This window comes from Melozone crissalis, unplaced genomic scaffold (assembly GCF_028551555.1).
Source record: "Melozone crissalis strain CALT ecotype California unplaced genomic scaffold, PUWL_Pcris_2 ptg000008l_1, whole genome shotgun sequence".
NCBI classification, from domain to species: Eukaryota; Metazoa; Chordata; class Aves; order Passeriformes; family Passerellidae; genus Melozone; species Melozone crissalis.
Window position 1 is genome coordinate 18,316,459 of NW_026535786.1, and position 20,311 is coordinate 18,336,769.

A 20,311-nucleotide genomic window follows, 5' to 3' on the forward strand; every position below is an offset into this window, starting at 1 on the left:
AGGTGCAGGGCTGGGCAGGTGGAGTCGCAGGGCTGGGCAGGGTGCAGGTGATGCAGGGCTGGGCATGGTGCAGATGCAGGGCTGGGCATGGTGCAGATGCAGGGCTGGGCAGGGTGCAGATGCAGGGCTGGGCAGGGTGCAGGTGATGCAGGGCTGGGCAGGGTGCAGGTGATGCAGGGCTGGGCAGGGAGCAGATGCAGCACTGCAGGGTGCAGATGCAGGGCTGGGCAGGGAGCAGATGATGCAGGGCTGGGCAGGGTGCAGATGATGCAGGGCTGGGCAGGCGCAGATGCAGCACTGCAGGGTGGGCTCACCTCCACCCCGCCCCAGCAGCAGCTGCAATGGGGCGCCTCAGGGCCCCTGTGCTGCAGACATTTGTGAACGAGAGCAGCCAGGAAGCAGCTCCACCATGGCTGAGGAGAGTTAAGACCCTTTGGAGATGAAGGAGAGCCGGCAACACTCACTGGGAAGAGCCGGCTCTTCCCCACAAGGTACAAGGCAGCCATCCAAGTGCTGCCTGTCTAGACACGTTTACAGCACGCCGGAGAAATGGACTGAAAAACACCATTTATCCCCTGCATCCACCATCTCCCAGCTCACAGAGCCATGGGCTGTGGCTCAGCTGCAGGAACCCAGATCAATGAGCCACTGAGCCCACATATCCCACAGTTTGCTATTCCACTGTACCTGGGGCTCCCCATTTGTGACAGATGTGCCACATGTTGCATGTGTTAAACTTCAGGTCTAGGACCAAAAATGCAGATTACCCAAGTTACTAAAATCTTAAATAGTACCAGACACTGAACTGGAGCCATCCAGAGTTAAAACTAAAAGCTTTAATGTTGAGTTTTACACTGTAAAATACAAACAGAGAAGAAACCATGAAACATTTTACCTTGTCAGAGGCAGAACAGGCACCAGACCATACAAGAATCTTTAAGCAGAGGAGCACAAAGGTCCACGGGCCAGAAGATAAAACAATCTTCCATGAGAAAGAAGCTGGTTCCTGGAAAGGCAAGGAATTTATGGAGGAGGTAGGTTTCACCTACCATCAGAGACCAGTGCTCTGCAGGTGATACTGCTCAGTGAGTTTTCTGCAGGCACCTTGCTGCAGCTGTTGGACATGTTGTTTTAACAGTCCCAGCTGCAGATATTAAAATCCACATTTGCCAGACTACAAGGACAAAGCAAAGCCTTGCAGAAAAATCTCACTTCTCCAGGTAACCCTCCTTAGGTCTCTTAGGGGCTGGCCTGGCCTGGCCAGATCCTCAGCCAAGCTCAGCTGGACCCCGCTGTGGGGCCAAGCACAGGGAGCTCCCCCCTTGGGAAGGGAGTGCACCTGGAGTCTGCCTCTCTGAGGGGAATTGGAGTGGCAGGGGGTTCTCTGTTCCCAGCTGGGGCCAGCACAGCCTGCTCAGGATGGCAGCTCCCCTGGAAGATAGAGCTTGGCTGCAGCTTATTGCTGTTGCTGATGTTTTCTGAAGAATGTCTAATCAATGCCAGCATTTCAAGGCAGGATCAACAGTCTGCTGGCTGCTGATATGGTGACACTCAGAACTATGAATAGGAATTGTGGACAACCCAGAGGACAGCAGTAGCAATCTGATTAGTTTCAGCTAAGTGTGTGATGATTTGGTCACAAAGTGACAGACCCTGGCTGTCAAATACACCTGCAAATACACCTGGCTCATCCAACAAGAAGAATGGGCTCATCAGTTCTTTCTCTGACCAATGCAAGTATCCCAAATCTGCATGAGCCTTTGAATGAGCCACTGAAGTGTGTTTTTCCCTATCTAATGATAATAATGAATTCATATTGACATAACAATGTCATCTCCTGGCAGTATTTTGCCACCTGTCCTTCTGCCTTATGAGCAAAGGAAGGCTCACAACACTGTAGGAATTTCAAGGTGTGAGGGATTCAAAACTCTATTTCTTCAAAGTCAGCATCAGCTGCTAAGTAGCTCTTGCTGAATGACATTGAACAGGATGTGGAAGATGCATCCCAGACCAATGCTGCCTTTCAATCTCAAAAGCCACTGATCCAGTTATTCTCTGTTACTCCCCACATAGTCAATCTTAACACATAGCAGTGACCTTTCTTGTTTTGCCTTCATGGCATCACTCATGCCACCTTTCCTTGGTTCCTTACTGCCTCAAGTGTCAGATCAGGAGCCCACCAGCTCTGATGCCAACCACACCTTTCTTCAACAGGGATAGATTTTCTCTGAGGCCCAGGCCAGGAATTCTCCTGAGCTTCCTTTGTGATTCTGGGAGTAAATCTCTTCCTGCCAGACACTGATCTCATCCCTGAATGCCCCTGGAAATGTGAGGCAAAGAAAACCCCTGGGGCCAAAGAAGAAAATGAACATAATTAAAAATTAATTTCAGTATAATAATTTAAGCATCTCCGTGAGACAAGCATTAGGCTTGTTGTATCTTTGGTGATGTGGGGAAGACCTTTCTGGCTTCCTGCCCTGGGGACTCCTGTCAGTTTTAATAAGTTTTACTGCACAGCTGTGAGCATGGCAAATTGAACAGCCCAAATAAAGACCACTTTTCACTGGACAGAAGCAAAAATACATTTCTTTCTGCCATCCCATGTCAGGGCAGAAGGGCTGTGGTGCAGGTGGACTGCTCATCTGGCTCTGCCTTAGGTGAGAGGCAGCAGCACTTCTGTCTCTCTGTGGGGGTGGGGTCAAGAGATGTGAGCAGATGGTTGTTGCTACAGGACTCCCTTGAATATATGAGATGGCACTGGCTGTGGGCAACAGGGGAGCCAGGTACCAGATTTGAGTCCAGCACTAGGTACCTCTGTCAGCCTCAGCTCTGAAGGCCACCAGCATTGCTCCATGGCCTTTTGCCTTTTTGCATCCATTGCTGACTTCCCTGAACCACAACAGAGCGCTTCTTCCTCCTCAAGATGTGCACAAAACAAGGGATGGAAAAAGGCACATGCCAGTGGCTTCTGCAACTTGATGTTGGCAGTGCTACCCACAGACATACTGCACAGCTCCCACTCCTTTTTTTTGCTGGCCTTGCCAAATCCTAATCATCCTGTTTGCCTATGTTCCTTCCTCCCAGACGCTCCATCTCCTGTTCCCTTTCTTGAAGAGGCTGCATCCCTTTAAAGGCTTCGGCTTCCTGCCAGTCTGTTCTCTCATCCCAGTTCAGCTTTGTCTGAGGAAAGCATCTGGCTTTCCTAAGGTCTGGTTTCTTCAGCTGTTTTTCAGCACATAGTACCACTGAAGTTGACATTACTCTGTAGATGGTTCCATTCTGGCCCAGGAAGGGCAGTATAAAAAAGCTCAAGACAGATTCATAGACTCTGCTGACTTCCTGCAGGATGCTGGCTGCATCAATACCTCCCCTGATTGCCTCATCAAAAGGCAAACCAGATGTTCTCCTGTGGAAGGAGGGAGCTGTGAGGACAAAGCCTTGCTACAAAGCCACCTTCGTGTCATGCATTGCAACACATCCACCAGCTCAAGAGCACAAAGTGTCACACACAGAGCACAGCGATGGGTCCAGGAACTCTGGCCAAAGGGCCTTGGAACCCTCCTTTCTTTGTGGAAGTTTGTGCTGGGCCATTGCATATAAGTGCCATAGTTTTTAGGTCTTTCCTTGATCAGCACCCTGCGAATCAATCAACTCTGCAGGTATGGGCAGTAAGATACACCTTGTCCTGCAGAGCCTCTGCCTGAACCACTGCCATTGCCTCTCCCAGTGCATTGGCCACTCCCTTGAGCCAGAAAATGCTTTACACAGTAGCAAAAGCATAGGGAAGACAGAAGGCTGGTTAATCCTGAGCTGCCTTTATTTATAGTTACTTCACCTTTGGTCTTCACTTAACAGATTCCTAGATTTTCATGCTTTAGAGGCTTGAAATAATCCTGGTTAACCACATAACCCCTTCTCATCCAAAACTGCTTCCCAAAGAGCTCTGCAAGATGTTCAGACACACAAATAGCTGGGAACAGAGCAGGCTTTCTCCAAAGATTTTGCAATGATGGGCAGTAAGCAAGGCCAGGAGCTGGAGTAGCTGTGTCAGCACGACAGAGCATCCCACTGTGTGCTCCTTCACGTGACCAATGCAATTGAAACACACAGACAACAGACGGAGACTTAGCCAGGCAGTTCATCATCACCTCATTGTGAGGCAGGAAAGGTGCTGCTTTTCCAAGTCAATATGTTCCCAGGGAGGAGACTGTGTACTGCGACAGACACCATTCACATTGGCAACATCAACAGGGAAGCAAGAACATTTTAGTGCACCATTTTTGTCCCAGCACCAACTTTACCAGTCTAGATCCAACTTCTTGAAGGGATTTAAATTCATTCTCTTTTTGTTTGAAAAGTCCTGTCATGCCTACAGAATGTGCAAAAGAAATGATGGTAACGTGCTTGAACATCTTTAAAAGTCCAAAGGAGTGCTGCATTACCAGAAAGAGATGAGGTCCCTAGCAAATTATGTAGATCACTCCAGACAATTACAAATAAAACCATTTAACTGGCCTGCACCATCATCTGTTTCATGCATGCCTTCCACATCACAGAGGAAACAGCTCTGAAATTACTGAAAGAACGGTTTAAACATTTTATTGGAGCCCTTTGTCTGCCACCTCACATTGTGAATCAAAACCCAACAGGGTTTGGGATGAAGAAAAAATAAAGCTACTCAATGCTTAAAAGCACCTCTGAAACACCTGGAACTAAATTTTCTATGCACATAAATCCATGATCTGAAAACCCGCTGGACCTTATAGATGTAGAAATAAATTGAACACCCTGCTGGAACATTTCCAGTCTTGGGCAGCTCCTGTGATTCTGCAGAGCCACAGAGGAGAAGACTTGGAAACTGTCAGAGAAGGCTGGATATACACTGTGTGTGTCTTGGACACTGTCCTGGTGATTTACAGGATGGGTGGATAAACAGTGGGGGGGGGGGGGGGGAATTAGAACCCTGAAGGAAACAAGACTGTTTTGTAATACGACAATTTGATTTTTTTTCCTTAATACACTTCAAAGCATACCTTTGAAACTGCTAAAGAGTCTGCAACATTAAAATAGCTCTGGAAGAAGGAAGTTACTGAGCAGAATACTGATGAAGTGGTCAGAAAGACACAGGCCTTAAGATGAGGCCCTGACAGTTATTCTCATCAGCGTGAAAGGTTTTTCTTTATTAAGGGGAAGATTACACTAAAGGTTGCTAAGGAAAAGATATTCAAGGGTCTAATGCTTTTATAACACACCATCTCTTTTGTATTCTGCTCTGCTCTTTTATATTCTGCCCTTTGGGGATGGATGGCAGTCAAGGATGTTTTTGCAGTCTTCTGTGCTTAGTGAAGTTAATTTAGCACAGACATTTTTCCACTCCTTATTAATTTCAATTTTTACTTCTCCACAGAAAGTTTAGCTTTCTTCATGCAGTTTTCATCCCCATATTAGGGCAAGAATTCTGTTTTTGAAAGAAATTAAGATCTCTGCCTGGAAATAGATTTAAAAACTTTCTAAGTTAGCATGAAAAATGTTGCTGATTTTTTACAGTGTGAACTAAGAGGACTGATATGTTGAGAAGTTGTATAAATACAACACATTAAGATGGTTTCAGGGTTAGTGACGTTTGTGTTTGTTAGGTACTGAATGATGTAGCTGGTCAAATTCTGCCCAGTATGAAATGGTTTACTTTGTGCAGCCATGGTACCCAGGTGCACACACATGAAAGCTAACCAGAGACCTCTAACAGGAAAGCCTAATGGGTAGGACTGGGAGAAAACCATAACACAGCAGTATGGAAGGACTGGAAAGCCAGAAGAAGAGAAGGGCTCTTGAGAATAGCATGTTACTGGCACTCAACTTAGCAGGCCACTAAGATCCCAGTACAGCTATGTTTCTCTCCTGAGGACATCCAGGCTGGGAGATAAAGAAAAATTATTAAACCCAAATGATTCACAGAGGTACGGCAGGACGGGGAGACTGAGTGATCACAAGTAGTCCCCAAAAGGTATAAACAGCAATTCCAAAACTAGAGTAAGGTTACCAACCTAAGAAGTATGCAGGAAATGTGAGGAGGACACAACCACCTGCACCCCTTGTCCTGTGTGTCATCACAGAGCATCCATGACTGACCTGTTGGATAAACCATCCTGGTGCCCGAGGGCTGGGCTGACTCAGGCGTTTCAGTGATTCCATATGTGGATACAGGAGTGTCAGTGAATGAGAAGTTTCAAAATCTGTCCCCTCCCAAAAGATTCTCCACAGGCACTTGCAACGTTGTAGAAACAGGCGCTGCAGAAACAAGCATTGCAAGGTCCCATGCACTACCACTGCACTCGTCTTGAAAGAAACATAAACCATTTTTATTTCATTAGAATTCTTGTCCTTTCGGTTAGGCAGACCTTCTACCTCACACTGTATACCCAGGACACCACCTCCAAGTTTCCCAGTGCTGTATCAATTTTAACAACCACAAAGCACTACTTGGAGTGAGGATGGTAATTCTGTATTTTATGTCATTTCTGTGGCTGAATCATTCTCTGTAATCTGTCTGAAGACAACAGCAGAGCAGCATTTGCACCATTTCTTTAGGATCCTGTGGAACAGAAGTGTAGTTACTACAACAGAGTGTGTAAACCTGGAATGGCATAAAGGACTATGACAACCTTGTGTAGTTGCCCAAAGGGACAGGGAAACTAAAAACCCCTTATACTCTATGGTAAAGTCATTCTGATGGGAGGTACTATAATCTTAAAGTATTGCAGAAATTGTTAAGAGCAAACTACAGATTAATCCTTAATGGCTTTAAGGCTGTAAAGCATAGTATTTTTTCAAGCTTAATTAAGGCAGTAGAGTCCTTATGGGGAGAAGGACAGGCAGCTCTCTTCAACACTTCCAAGTCTATTATGACATTCTTTTGAAGGAAATTACTTGGAAACCTGCTCCATGACAGGATACTCCCAGATAATGTCCTCCATCAGGGTGCTAGGTCAGGTTTTCAGGAGATACCTTCTTGAGTTCAAACTCTCTGGTACACCACCGCTGTCACACATTGAGGAGCCAGTGAAACAAATAATAAATGTATTTTATTGTTGCTTTGAAATATAAAACTATTAAATCCATGATTCCACAGTGAGGGACAGTAAAAAACCGCAACTGAGTAAGAGGAATGTAACATAACTAAGTCATACTCTAAAACAAGTCCCACCAGAATGTTTTCTGAAAGTCCCTTCCTATGACACTTCCCTTCCACAGCTCCATTGCACAGTGACATTTGTGCAGCCTGCTCTGTGACCAGTGCTAGGGTGGCTGGAAAGGATGATACAGACATTGTCACCCATGTGCTAACACAGGAGTGAAATCTGAAAAAAGTGCACAGAGTTTAAAAAAAAAAAAAAAAGCCCTACAGCAGGACATGGATTAAACACTTTCTTTTGTCTCAGGCTCTAATGTTACTGAACAGGACCCCTGAGGCAGGGGTGTTCAAGGCCAGGACGAGGTTGCAGACTTCTTCCAGGCCCAGGAAACATTCTGCACTGTGGGTGGCCTGAGAGAGGAGCACACATACAGTCCCTTGTGCCACCAGACACAGCAGCACTTCCAGTCAGTTCTTTACAGGGACACAGATGCTGGCAATGGTTACAAGGACAGTATTTAAAGACTGAGGTGGGATTTCTTACTAAGGCGATACATGATGAGAGACTAGGACACCACTAGTTTTTTCTAGAAAAATAATTACTGTGGAGTATGGAACAAGAGTCCCAAGCAGCTGCTGAGTCTCCATGCAGCTGGATTAATTTTAAGTATATGCACTGCTTTATCCTCAATCACAAGTTCAATTACTCTGTCCTTGCACATGGGAAACCAACAGTGAGTATCTGAAAACAAACCCATCCACACTGGTCATACTGGTGAATCATCCAGGCCCTTCCAGCCACCAAGAATGCGCCAAGCCAATTAACCAAAAGAGGCATCTGAACAAGATCATCCTTCCCCACCAGGAAGTGAGATCTCCTTCACACATCTCCTTCAGGTCCCTCCAGGAAGGAAAAAAGGCATTTTAAAGGCATTTTACTACTGCCAGGCCCAGGTGATGCAGTCCCACGGGATGAGGCTGCAGCCTGCAGGCTCCTCTGTCCTCTCTGCGCTCACTGTCTCTGCAGTGCCTGCCTGAAGACAAGCTCCTTGAGCTGCTCCAGCTTACTGTCCCTCAAGGCGTCCCGAACGGCACCGAAGAAGCCGAAGTAGTGCTGCAAGTTGTGCATCATGAGCAGGACACCGGCCAGCAGCTCGTTGGTCACCAGCAGGTGATGCACGTAGGCGCGGGTGTGCCTCTGACAGCAGTAACAGCTGCATCCTTCCAGCACAGGGCCAAAATCATCGTGGTACCTACGGAACAAGCAATGGTGGGTAACATCGCAGCTAAGAAGAGCCATCCAAGCAATAAAGAGTTCCCCTGCAACCACCTGGCCTTTTGCAGGGACCTAAGCCTTAAAGTCCTGAGGTCCTTAAACCAGATTTGCTGACAACTCAGACCAGCACCACGGGCACAAAGGACATCAGATATCAGAGGTGGTTTGGGTTGGAGGGGACCTTAAAGATCATGTAACTCCCACACCCTTTCATGGTGGGGCCATGGCTGCTGAAAGCCCCAGGCCTCCCCATGCCAGAACTCACCTCAGAGCCCAAAGGCCATACATTTAAGCCAGAATAACTCTGACTACATCACAGCTAACAGCAGAGAGGCCCCATCTGTGCCTTCCCTAGCAGAAAAGCTGCAGTGCAAGACAGCTATCACACAGTTTATGAAGGGGAAAGGCACCAAAACCACAGATTTAGAAATCCCACTATTCACAGAACAGTATTCCACTCCACTGTGAGATGCAACATTTCACAGGGAGAGCAAAGCAACACCACTGTCTATTCAGACAGCCTGGAAGTAGCTGTGACAAAGAGAAGGAAGGACAAGTGGTAACAATGGCCCAAGTTTTTGTGAAGTATCCAGAAACGGCAGAACTGCTCTGCAGCTGCCCAAACTGAGTCAGAGAGTAGAGGGTCTCCATAGTTTAAATAAAATCTAGTATCTCAAGACAACCCAAGTTAGATGTGGAAGAACAAAGTGATTCCCAGACCACCTTTGTGAACCTATGGTCTTTCAGCTGAGACATAATGATGACCACATTTGCTGAATAAATTATCAGAAAACCCCTGGCTCTAGGTCAGGCAAAAGACAGAGCTTTCAGAGCTAGGCTGTTGCCTGATAACAATCCAGAATGCTTGCCCAACACTATCTGCTCAGTGTCCAGAATTACTCTCCTCAACAGCCTCATGTTTTATGAAGTCTCTCATCCAGCTGCTGACCAGCTGCAAATAAATACAGAGGACTGAAGTATCATATTTAGTCACACAGCTGCAGATACTCTCCTCACCAACTCACATACTTTTTATCCTTCAGAGATATCTCAAATGGTGTCATTTCTGGGTCAGCTTTGGATATTTCCTCCTGGTCTTCTTGAGCACCATTCTTCTCCAGGTCCTGGATCCCATTTTGTGTTAAAACTGATGAAATTTAAAAAACAACAGCCTCAGAACAGAAACCAAGAGCAAAGCAAGGGTAGCAACCTTACAGAAGATATTTCTGCTGCTTCCTTACCAGCTGAAAACTCCTGCCACAAGTTTCCACCTCTCTTTTCTAGAAAGCAGGTATTTTACTTTAATTGCTGTAGGTTAGTTAACACAAATACACTTTTAGATGATCAAAACAGCAAGAGACAAGTGAAAACTAATCAACTAGAACGAATCAAAAGTTCGTTCAATCAAAAGCTGAAACAACAGTATAACTTTTTGCTGCTCTACTGAGCTGAATTCTTTTTATAAAATGTCAAAAGTATTTTGTCTGAACTGCATGCTGAATAGAATGCTATCACCTGAACAAATGGATTTTATTGACATTTTGTTAGAGTAGACAGACAACTCATCTGCATTCAATCATTCTACTTTCCATGCTGTGATAATTCAGGGATTTAGATGCCTCTTGGTTTGTTTTTTTTAAAAAAAACCCTGGAATCAAAAGAGGCTGGTAGGACTAATTCAGAAGAGGTGGGTCAACATCTGCCTTTTCAGCATCTATCTGAAAAATAAAGAATTATCCCATGATCTTATAGGTTTGCATTTTTGATTTTGTTCTTAAGGAGAAGGAGATGTATCCTGAAATACCAATATTACTGTTTGCATAATCCATGCCTACCGTGTTTAAAACAGACACAGGACAAAACCACTGCCATTACCCAGAGCCTCATAATTTAAGGATAAAGTAAGACAAGATAAAGAACAACAAACAAAGAAAAGGGTTTAAAAAAAGCAGACAGCATGAAGAAACAAGGTGTTCTGTTCTATTCAGCTGGCTCTGAATTATCCAGGCATGAAAAGCCACTAGGTTCTACCCAAGAGAAAAAATGTGAAATGTTTCCCTCTATTAAAAACATTTAATAGGCCAAAACAAAACAGCTGCTTGAAACACATTTGATAGGTGCTTTAATAGGTGATACACTTTCCCATCTCACAATATAATGAACAGGGCATTTTGGTTTTGATATAAACCTATGAATGCAAGGACAGAGAGGAAAACTGCCCAAATAAATGGGAAACTTCTGACAGCTAGAAAAAAGAACTTCAAAAATATATTACTACAACAGACACATAATAATTTAATCCTAGAGATCACTGAATAGGTCCAGCCTTCACTGCTAACAGTAACAGAAAATTTGCCAATGGTGTCAAAATAAAACCCTCTATTCAGGAGGTGTTTAAGAAATATTTAATCATCATATTTTGGCTAATGAGACATGCAGAGTCCTCAAGTTTTACTCAACAGATATCACACCAAAGCACCCTGCCTCCAAAAGCAACATGTGGTAGTGGAATCCCAGGTTTTCCAGTGGTCACTGCACTTATTTCAGGAACAAAGCCTTCAAATACAGATTGCTCCCAAGTATGAATTATGCTTACTACAATACAAAATGCAAAACCCATAACAACCATCAGGAAGCCTACCTGTTGCTTCAGGATCTGGATGGCAGTCGTAACAGAAAACCAAGGCACAGCCTCGCTCCGTCACTTGGAAGGGAAAGAAGCTCTCAAAAATGTCCACTCCCCTTTCAATGCACTCAAGCACCTCATCTGGCTTGCCTACACCATGAATGATTCTGTAGAAGACACACAGGAAGAAAAATCTGCAATATTCTGAGTAGAAGCAAGCAGGTACCTGAAGGAAAAGACCTCCACGTCATGCACAGCACATGTAGCTTATCTCTGCAACTGCTAACAGTCATCACTCAGAATTCCATGTGCTTCTGCTTCCCCACCTCCCACACACCCAGTACCTAACAGGCTTTTCATTATTTGCCCTTTGGAAGACAGGCAAAAACCCCTCATTAACTGTGGAAAAACCTCATTCTGTTCATTGTGTTTGAAGTGATTTGTATGTGATTTTTTTTCACATACACATAAATACCATTAGATTCATAACATCTGTGCCATAAAACAGATATTTTCCTTAATCATGTTTTGACCCAATGAGCTACCAATTCCCAGACACATGGACCCTTTTGCTTGTTAGCTGCTTAAAAAGAGTCTCAACAGAGACAGCAGTAGATGGCTGGTCAAAGATACAATTCCTTCAGGTGACAGACACATCCTATAGCACTTGGAAAACTGCCTGGGAGAGAACATACTAATGAAAAACATTGTTAGAAAGAGAAAACATCCTTGCTTTAGTCTTCCCTTCTTTTTACACTCTAACTGTTCAAATGATTTACCCAAGAACGTGGGCTGTAACATCCTCTGAGACATGGCATTAAGAGCCAGGCTCTTCCTGGATTGCCATCAGTGGTAATAGAGATCCTGCTGGCAGCCAAATTTAGTTGGCAGCTTCACCGAGGGTGGGTGAAGTGTAAGAGAGTAGAGCAGTGCCTGCTCTCCTGCAGGTGCATAGGCTGAAAGCAGTAGAAGTTAATGTAGGGCAATGAGCTAAACAGATAATTAGGAAAATACACAGGGGCTGATAAATGAAGTCACAAGGTACCATTTTTAGTCACTTTTCTAAGTACTCCAATTAAATTGATGAGCACAGATAAGGAGAGACGTTTACAGCATGAGTGTTTTATGTTTCCGGTTCCCATGACAGGGAGAAAATGAAATGCAAAAGTCAAAACAGTAGCTCTACATATATGATCAAAGCCTTGCTGAAACTCATCTCTGCACAGGTAAGGACAAACATTTGTTCTTGCAAGGGTTCCTATGCTACTGGAAAGGAAAACAAATTTTATCAAGTGACTTCAGCCCCTTTAGGTGCATGAAAGGATTTTTTATAAAGAGCACACTCATAAGATCATTTTACAATCACACAAAAAGCAGCCACTTCTTGAGTGGAGCACAAAAACTGCTTGTCTTCTAGAGCATTTCATGCTGGGGTAGAACAGAGATGAAGAACAACCTCTCCAGCCAGAGTGGCAAGGGTGATTCAGGAGCAATGGCTGCCTGAAATTCACGTGAAGTACCTCCAAGACCCCCGGGGCTAACCAGCTCTCTTCCTACCAAGAGGTCAGAAACGCTTGTCTAACAAGACAAGCAAACTATCTGATAGATGAGGCAGATGCACGGGTAGACACTGAGGTTAGCTGAGCAGATTGGACTCCAATGCTCCCAGGGGATCTTTTAAGTAGCTCAACCAGACAGAATAGCAACAACACAGCAAGCCTCCTAATTGTCAGGAAAATTCAAACCCCAGGCACCCCTGAGCAAGAACAAGCTACAGCACCAGACACAGTGCTCTTGCATTTAATTTCCTTTTAAACACCATTAGGTCAGAGCAATGCTCTGCAAGCAGAGGGAAGCAGGAACACAGTGGGGCCTCAGTCATTCTCTTCAGGAAATGATGAAAAAAGCAACCATATTATTTCTGTTATCAGTTGCTCTGGTAAGAACAATCCAGCGAGTTCAAACCAATAAACTCCTACACTTCTGAACCACTAGCAAATATGTTAGCACACATTTTCAAGAAGTCTTTAGTTACTGTAAGTCAGCTAAAAGGATTAAGAAAGCTACCACTCCTGTCCAGTCCTTGGCATGGGTGTGATGGGCACAGCTAACAACTCAGACAGGCAATGAACTCAGGCTGTCCAAGAAGAGAACAGCACTGTTCTGGGCCAGCCTGTACCACCCTGGCAGCACACAGGCTCAGTGCCTCAGGTACTAGGACAGAGCTGGCTACCAAGATTGTGTAGCAAGCACTGGCTGGTTCTGCCAGCACCCCTCTCTGCCATCTGCCAGTTCAGGCCAGAGAGAACTGGAAAAATGACACTTTTACTGAGAAGTCGTCCCTGTAAAATACCTTGATAATAATGTTTTTGTTTGAGATGAACTTCAAGTAAACCATGGCCTCCAAATGCAAGTAACCCTGATATATCCTACCTGTAACTCTTCCTAAAAACTTTTCTTCAAACCCACAGTATGAGCAAAGCCTGGTGCCAGTTGCAGCTAAAATCTGAAACAAGTGTTGAAGACTGCAGCTTGACAATGGTAAAATTTATGCAGCCTGGCACATATAGAGCTGTGCAATACAGTGATTATTTCCTACAGAGAAACTGCACAGCAGCCTGTAGATGCTCCTCATAATAGAACAGATGGATTTCTTGGGATGTTGCCCACACAACTTACCTTGGTTTATCCTCTGGCAGCTCTGCTGTGACAGAAGCTATCAGTTTCAACTTGGTCTCCTTGGCCATGGCACTTCCCTGGAAGCCATCTAGCAGAAAGCCACCCACAGGCCGCTTGGCAGTCTCCCTGGCTGATCTGAGCCTCTCTTCCAAGACATCTCCGCCTTCAATTGCCCCAAACATTACACTTCCTTGTAGTTCCTGTCCCAGGAGAAAGCTACAAGTGTTAGAGCATGCTCTGCCAAAGACACGAAAGGCATCTCACAGCCCAGACTTCAGATGCCTGCTGCTTAAGCCCCACATTCCCAGGAACTTGCCAGAGCCATGGGGTTTCATCTCATGCAAGACTATTCCCCACACAAGTCCATGTGGCAGAAATGAGACTAGTAGAGACAAGGTTCTGCTCCTTGCCTTGACACTAACTCACTGAGAGTTCTGATGCCACTCTTCCCACCTCCCTACAGAAGGCAATAAGCACACATCATTTTTGTACATGGCTTTTTATGGACAGGGGTCTCAGCAAGGGATGCGTCAGTGCAAAATACAAAGCAGGCGCCATTATCCTGGTTCTCACAGACACCAGATGTCACAGGGAATTCCCTTTCAGGAGACCCACACACTAACTCCTGTCACCTGTTTTCTCTTGTAGTGCAGACTCAGACAGTATGTCTCCTTTCACTAAGAGGGAGGAAAGTTTCAAATCTGCTGGAAGAAATAAAGAATAGCACTTACTAATTCTCCCTCACTTGGAACCAAGGGGACTTCAGAGCAAAAAGATGGGTTTTCTTAATCTGAACAAGAAGATCCCACTTTGCCAATGCATCTAATAATAAGGTAAGTTAAAGAAATGCATCACAACCCAAAAGCAGAAAGAAAAATCTTAAAATGTAGTTCTCAACAAGTAGAGATCAGGGGTGATCCTGGTGCAGAAGACAATTTACTAAAGGAAGGAAGGAAAACTCACTGTGCTACTGGTTATACCCACTCTGGACTGTAAGCTGGGCATTTTCTGATTTACAAGTGACCCAACTTCCTACTACAATTTCCTGGGGCTGGTCCAGGACGCAGCATGGACCAAGAAGCACTTGCAGTGATATTGCCTCAGTATCTTGGGGAGCTTACCGGTGATTTTTCTTGCAGCTGAAGGCATATATCCAAGAAGGAAAGTGACCTATCCACAGACTTCTTGGCTCTTTTTCTGCCAGCTTCCCCAGAAATGGTGTCTCCATCAGAGATGCACTGGAACCAGTCTGGCTGGATGGCCCGCTGGATGTCCATGAACTTGGAAGCTGTCACCTCCATGCGCCCTGAGCTGCCCCACAGGGAGACCGTCTGTGCAGGGAGAACAGGGACCAAGAGCAGTTGCAAATGACAGCACATCTTAAGGGTGAGAGGAGAGAAGGAACTGGTCTGGTGACACATCAGCTACTGGAATGATAGCTCATTAGATAAGTTCCCCTGGAGCATGGCTCAGATAATCAGCTGCACTTGGCACAATGAATGAAAGGAGATAAATGACTGAACTGAAACTTCTACGATACTCTTTGGTGAAACCATCCCACCCAACACTAACTTCTCCGTATTTAAAAATCCAAGATAGAGCAGCTGGCCTCTCACCAAACAAATTAGTGGCAAAAATGGGAAAAAAAAAAGCTTGAATTACCACCAAACTTGTCAAGTAAGCAAAAGCTAATAAAAAGCAGCAAAGGCTGCAATGGCAAATACAACTTGCTAGTTTTCTGTACAAAATGCAAACCCAAGAAACTACTTCCTCTTCTGAGCACTTAACTCACACAACACATGTGAATGTGTATAATGTGAATGTGAACACATGTGAATGTTTGCATTTGTATAAACCATGCAGTCTGGGTAGAATACAAAAGCTTGTTAAACACTCAGTCTTAGAACCCCATGTTATTTTAGGTCCCAAATCCAGCAGCTCTAGCAGGCACTGAAATACCCAAACCAAGTCAATGTAAGGAATGGCTCATGAGGATTTCACACACAATCTTCCCTGTCTCTTCACACGCCTGCCATCGTGCCAGCACACATGGGACCCCATCTTCCATCGCTACTCCGTGACACCTTCAAAAGAATTTACAGCAAGACAAAAGCATGTGGACAGGGAGGGTATCTTACCTGAATGCCTAGCACATGTCACCATTCAATTTGGTAAACATTCAGATTCGTAAAATGTTCACATTTTAGCCTATTTTGGAGAATCTGTAATTAATCTGTGAGTGCAGCTTGGCCATTGCTTTGGTTGTATTATTGTTAGGCTTGTGAAACTGCTGCTCCAAAACTTTAAAGGGGTATTCAAGTAGGTTAAGTCAAGGGCTTGAGCCCTTCAGAAGTCAGCTCCTTTCATCTGCAATTCTGTTCATGCCTTTTAAAATGAGAAGGGATTTTCAGCCATCAGGAACAGCATATAGCTTGGAGTGTTATGGGCACTTTTTGGGGCCTGAGGGTATAAACACATTCTCCTAGCCTGTGCCAGACAGATTAAGCAGAGCAGTTCTCAAGTATACTAATTTGCAAATTTAATTTCATCAGCAGATGCAAAAAATATGAGCAGAAGCCCTTTTTTTCTTCTGGGCTGGTCCCCACAAAGGCCCAAAAGGGCTGCACAAGTATACTGCGTGCCTGTTGTCCATCCATCCATCCTGATTACTTCTGGCCTTATCAGCCAATTTCACCAAATTTGAATAAAACCAGAAGTCTCCAAAGCAATACATTTTTTTGCAAATTTCCAACTAAAAAAAAGAGCAACTCCAAAAGGAGTTCCAAAATTTGCATCTACAGAATAACTGAAACACAGCAGCTGTATGTTTTTCTGCAGCAGCATGATGTTCAGACAGTACCTGCTGACTCTTACTATGAGAGCATCAAGGAACAGCTGGTGAAGGCAGGCAGAGGAAAGTCAGAGCTGTCTGAGCCAAAGGGCAGAGTGTAATCACATCTAGTTACCTTCATTCTGTTCTCGAGAGGAAAAAAGCTGCTTTAATAAATAAAATAGCCGTGCAGCTTAGAGAGCTGAGCATTATCCTGTGATTATTTAAATCCAGCCAGTGCTAGGCTTTCTAGCACAGAGCTTTCTGTCCCACGGCTTTCAAAAAGCTTTCAGAAGTATCTGTCAGCACAGATCCAGCTGCAGGAGGCCTTACAACAAGGTGACAGATATCCTCACCAGCTTATTTTAAAAACCCAAAAAACCTCTGAATCAAACTCCCAACACCCAGGTTTAGATTGCTGCTCTCACCTCAAAGCTGCACAACAGTGGGACAAGCTTCAGGTAATTCCTTCCCTGCAGAGGGACAGGGCTCAGCCTGGATCCCAGCAGCAAGGAATATACACTGACAGCTGTCTGGCAGGAGTTATCCTCCATCACTCAGTGACCTTCCACCAAACAGCCTATGGGACTGATGTGCGTGAGCAGGTGCCAGGAGCTCCAGCACGGAGCTGTGTCAGGCAGCAGGCAGTGTGTGGATTTCACAGCGGTGTGTGCCTGTGGGGTGGAACAGGCAAATATCTGCAACTATGCACTCCTGGATTGCTGAGCCACCCTCCTGCAAGAATTCTGATGTCCTTCCCCTTTGTGGGCCTATAGCAGGCTGCATGTAAATAAACACACAGGGGTTCAGATTTACTGCTTATCAGTGGCATAAGCACAAGCCTGTACAGCAAACACGCCAAAACACAGATATTTTCTTTTACTGCCATTTAAACCACAACACCATGGTAGCCCAAAGTTCTCCTTTCTACCTGAATTGCCATTCAACTGCTCAGGAACCATCCAGGGAACATGCTGTCAATAAGAACATGTAAAGCTTCATTTAGTCGGAGGTATGAGCATGTAAATGACAATCCTCTTTGTGCAAAGATTTATTTTGCTAATCTTATGGCTATCTGAGCACACCCACAAAGATGAAGGGAGGATGGGCAGATTTCTTTTGGGAACTTTAGGTGGACCCTTTCAAGTCTTTACAGCTACTGTACCTTGTTAGTGTTGTAGCCAGAGGGGCAGGGAGTGACTGGGTCATGGAGGGAGCAGTAGATCACAGCATCTGGCATACCTGAAAACAGAGAGACAGGTCCAGAGCAGAGTTTCACGAACCACAGCAAAGCTAAGACAAAGATGTGGCTTGCAGATCTGCAAAAGGGAACAGGGTATTGTCCCCCACACAAATACACCCATTCTGACAAAGAAAATACTGTTCATCTATCTCTCAGCACCAAAAAAGACAAATTTCTTCCCCAGCTTTAGTAACTGCTTGGAGAAGAGCGCAGCAGCAGCAGCACAAACCATGAAACAACACTCTTTGGTTCTGCAGCCTGCATAGCTGCTTTGGGATTTATTTATGTTACTTCTTGATTAATTCTCTACCAATTAAAATTTTCCAGATCCAACAGCTGACTCACTTGGCCACTCAACTGATAACTGCTGGAGACACCTGACACTTGAGACAAACTAGCAACAATCCCAAGCCTAGAACTTTTAAGGAAGGACAAAGTAGAATCATAGAATGGTTTGGCTTGGAAGAGACCTGAGAGATCATGCCTCATGGGCAGGGACACCATGCTGCTCAAAGCCTATCCAACCTGGCCTTGAGCATTTCCAGGGATGGGACATTCACAACTTCTTTGAGCAACTTGAGTGGCTCACCACCCTCACAAGAGTGAGAACAGGAGAGTTAGAGAATGTTTCAACTACACAAATGAGAGATTTATCATCCCTGCTGGACTGGAGGTTTCAAATGTCAGAGAGCTAGACAGTATGCCTCCATGACATACAGCCTCCTCTTCAGAGATAGTCACTGAAACTGGTAAAGCCTCCAGGAAGTTCCATTCAAATACATTTTTCAATTTTTCTTGAAGAAGTAAGTTGCTCCAAACAGGTATGGTTTATTGAAATTTGGGTGCAAACTTCCTTTGGAAAACCAACCCATAATTTTTTTTATACATAATGAAATGTATGTCCCAAAATTTTATGTGATTTTTAAAACAAACAAAACAAGCCTAGACAACTCTTTTTTTTTTTCTTGTAAAATGTGCTAGATTCCATACACAAAGAACTGTCGGTAATTTATAGAAATTACAGACACATCATCTCTCTGTTGCCTGAATGAAGGATTTTTTGCCATACTAGTGACAACATACAATTTCACGTCTTCCCTAGTGCCACTTTGATTGAGAAAATCCCTAAATGTGAAAGCCTACATCTTTCTGCCTACTACACTACCTGAACATGCTCTAGTGGGATCCACCTGCATCATCTCTCAGATATACAAGCAAGTACTTGTACTTTACCCATAAATTTTGCAGCTCCTTCTTTATACTCTTCTAGGACGTCATGAATTTCTGCCCTGCAATCCAGATAGAGGAACACATTAACTAAGCAGACAACTGTCTAGAGAGATTGGTGGTTTCATAACTAAGAGTTTTTTTCCCATGCATTGTCTGACACTGAGCTGGTATTTGCCATCCAGCTGTCAGGAAGTGAAGCAGGGACAGATGGAATGAAATGCCAGTCACAGAGCTCTAGAATCACAGCTCACAACCTGGGGCACTCATAATTCTGTGGCAAAAAAGTAAAGCTTTCACCTGCACTGACCAGGGACCACCGCTGACTTGAGGGAGAGCATGAAGCTATACTGTGACTTTTTGGGAACCATCACTAATGTGTTCACATCATTCAACAGCTGCACAAGCTCTACCATGTTATCTTTCCTTTTGGTTGCAATTTAACTAGTTTTGAGAGTTACTTGCTGCTCCAGTTTTACATTAAATGTCTTCAGGTATGGGGTACCTACCACCTCTCTGAGCAACCTGGTCCAGTGTTTCACCACCCTCATTACAAGAGATACCCTCTTATAGTTTAAACCCATTACTACTAATCCTACCACAACAGGCTCTGTTAAAAATCTGTTCCCATCTGTTCTCTAATCCCCCTTTAGGTACCAGAAGCCTGGTAAAAGGTCTCCCTGGAGCCTTCTCTCCTGCAGGCTGAACACTCCCAATCTCTCTGCCTATTGTTACAGGAATGATGCTCCAGCCCTCTGAGCATCTTTGTGGGGCTCCACAGGACCTGGTCCAAGAGGCCCACATCCTTCCCATGGTGCGGGCTCCAGAGCTGGATGCAGCACTCTCGGTGGGGTGTCAGTAAAGCAGAGGGGCAGAATCACCCCTCTCGCCCTGCTGCCCACCTCAGGACGATGACTGTGAAGTCACCACGATGGGTTTGGCCTAAAGACGCTAAAAATCACGCAACCCTCCAGCTCCCTTCTCCTCACCTTTGCTACCCGCCCCCGCACCTCCCTGCTTTGGGCAAGCGGGCCCGGTACTCACAGGGCGGGCAGGGCGATGTGCGCCACGCCGGGCACGCCGCGCACCTCCCGCAGCGTGTCGTGGCTGAGGTGCGGCGCCGCGCCCGTCCGCGTGTACAGCAGGCAGCCGGGCAGCGCCAGCGCGCCGGCCCCGCCGCGGCCCAGCCCCGCCAGCGAGCCCAGCCGCCCGCCGCCCGCACCGAGCAGCTTCAGCCTCATCCTCGTCCCGCGGAGTCGGCGAGGGATGCGGGGCTAGGGAACGCGGAGAACACGGAG

The 20,311-nt window shown here is 45.3% G+C and overlaps 1 protein-coding gene across 2 annotated transcripts; it reads right to left on the bottom strand.

Moving 5' to 3' along the window:
* Positions 1–7,060: 7,060 nt before the first annotated feature.
* Positions 7,061–20,254, bottom strand: QTRT2 (queuine tRNA-ribosyltransferase accessory subunit 2). Of its 2 annotated transcripts, XM_054270008.1 has the most exons (8): positions 20,058–20,254; positions 19,020–19,075; positions 17,709–17,785; positions 14,835–15,044; positions 13,714–13,913; positions 11,050–11,201; positions 9,438–9,555; positions 7,061–8,385 (listed from the first exon to the last, which is right to left on the bottom strand). In XM_054270008.1, exons 1-8 carry the CDS (start codon positions 20,252–20,254, stop codon positions 8,145–8,147), a joined length of 1,251 nt encoding a protein of 416 aa, XP_054125983.1. In that variant the 3' UTR covers positions 7,061–8,144. The 2 variants fall into 2 exon arrangements, with proteins under 2 accessions (XP_054125983.1, XP_054125985.1); XM_054270010.1 differs by lacking the exons at positions 19,020–19,075; positions 20,058–20,254 and adding an exon at positions 16,352–16,355 and having other exon boundaries at positions 14,835–15,092; positions 17,709–17,752.
* Between the last annotated feature and the right edge of the window lie 57 nt (positions 20,255–20,311).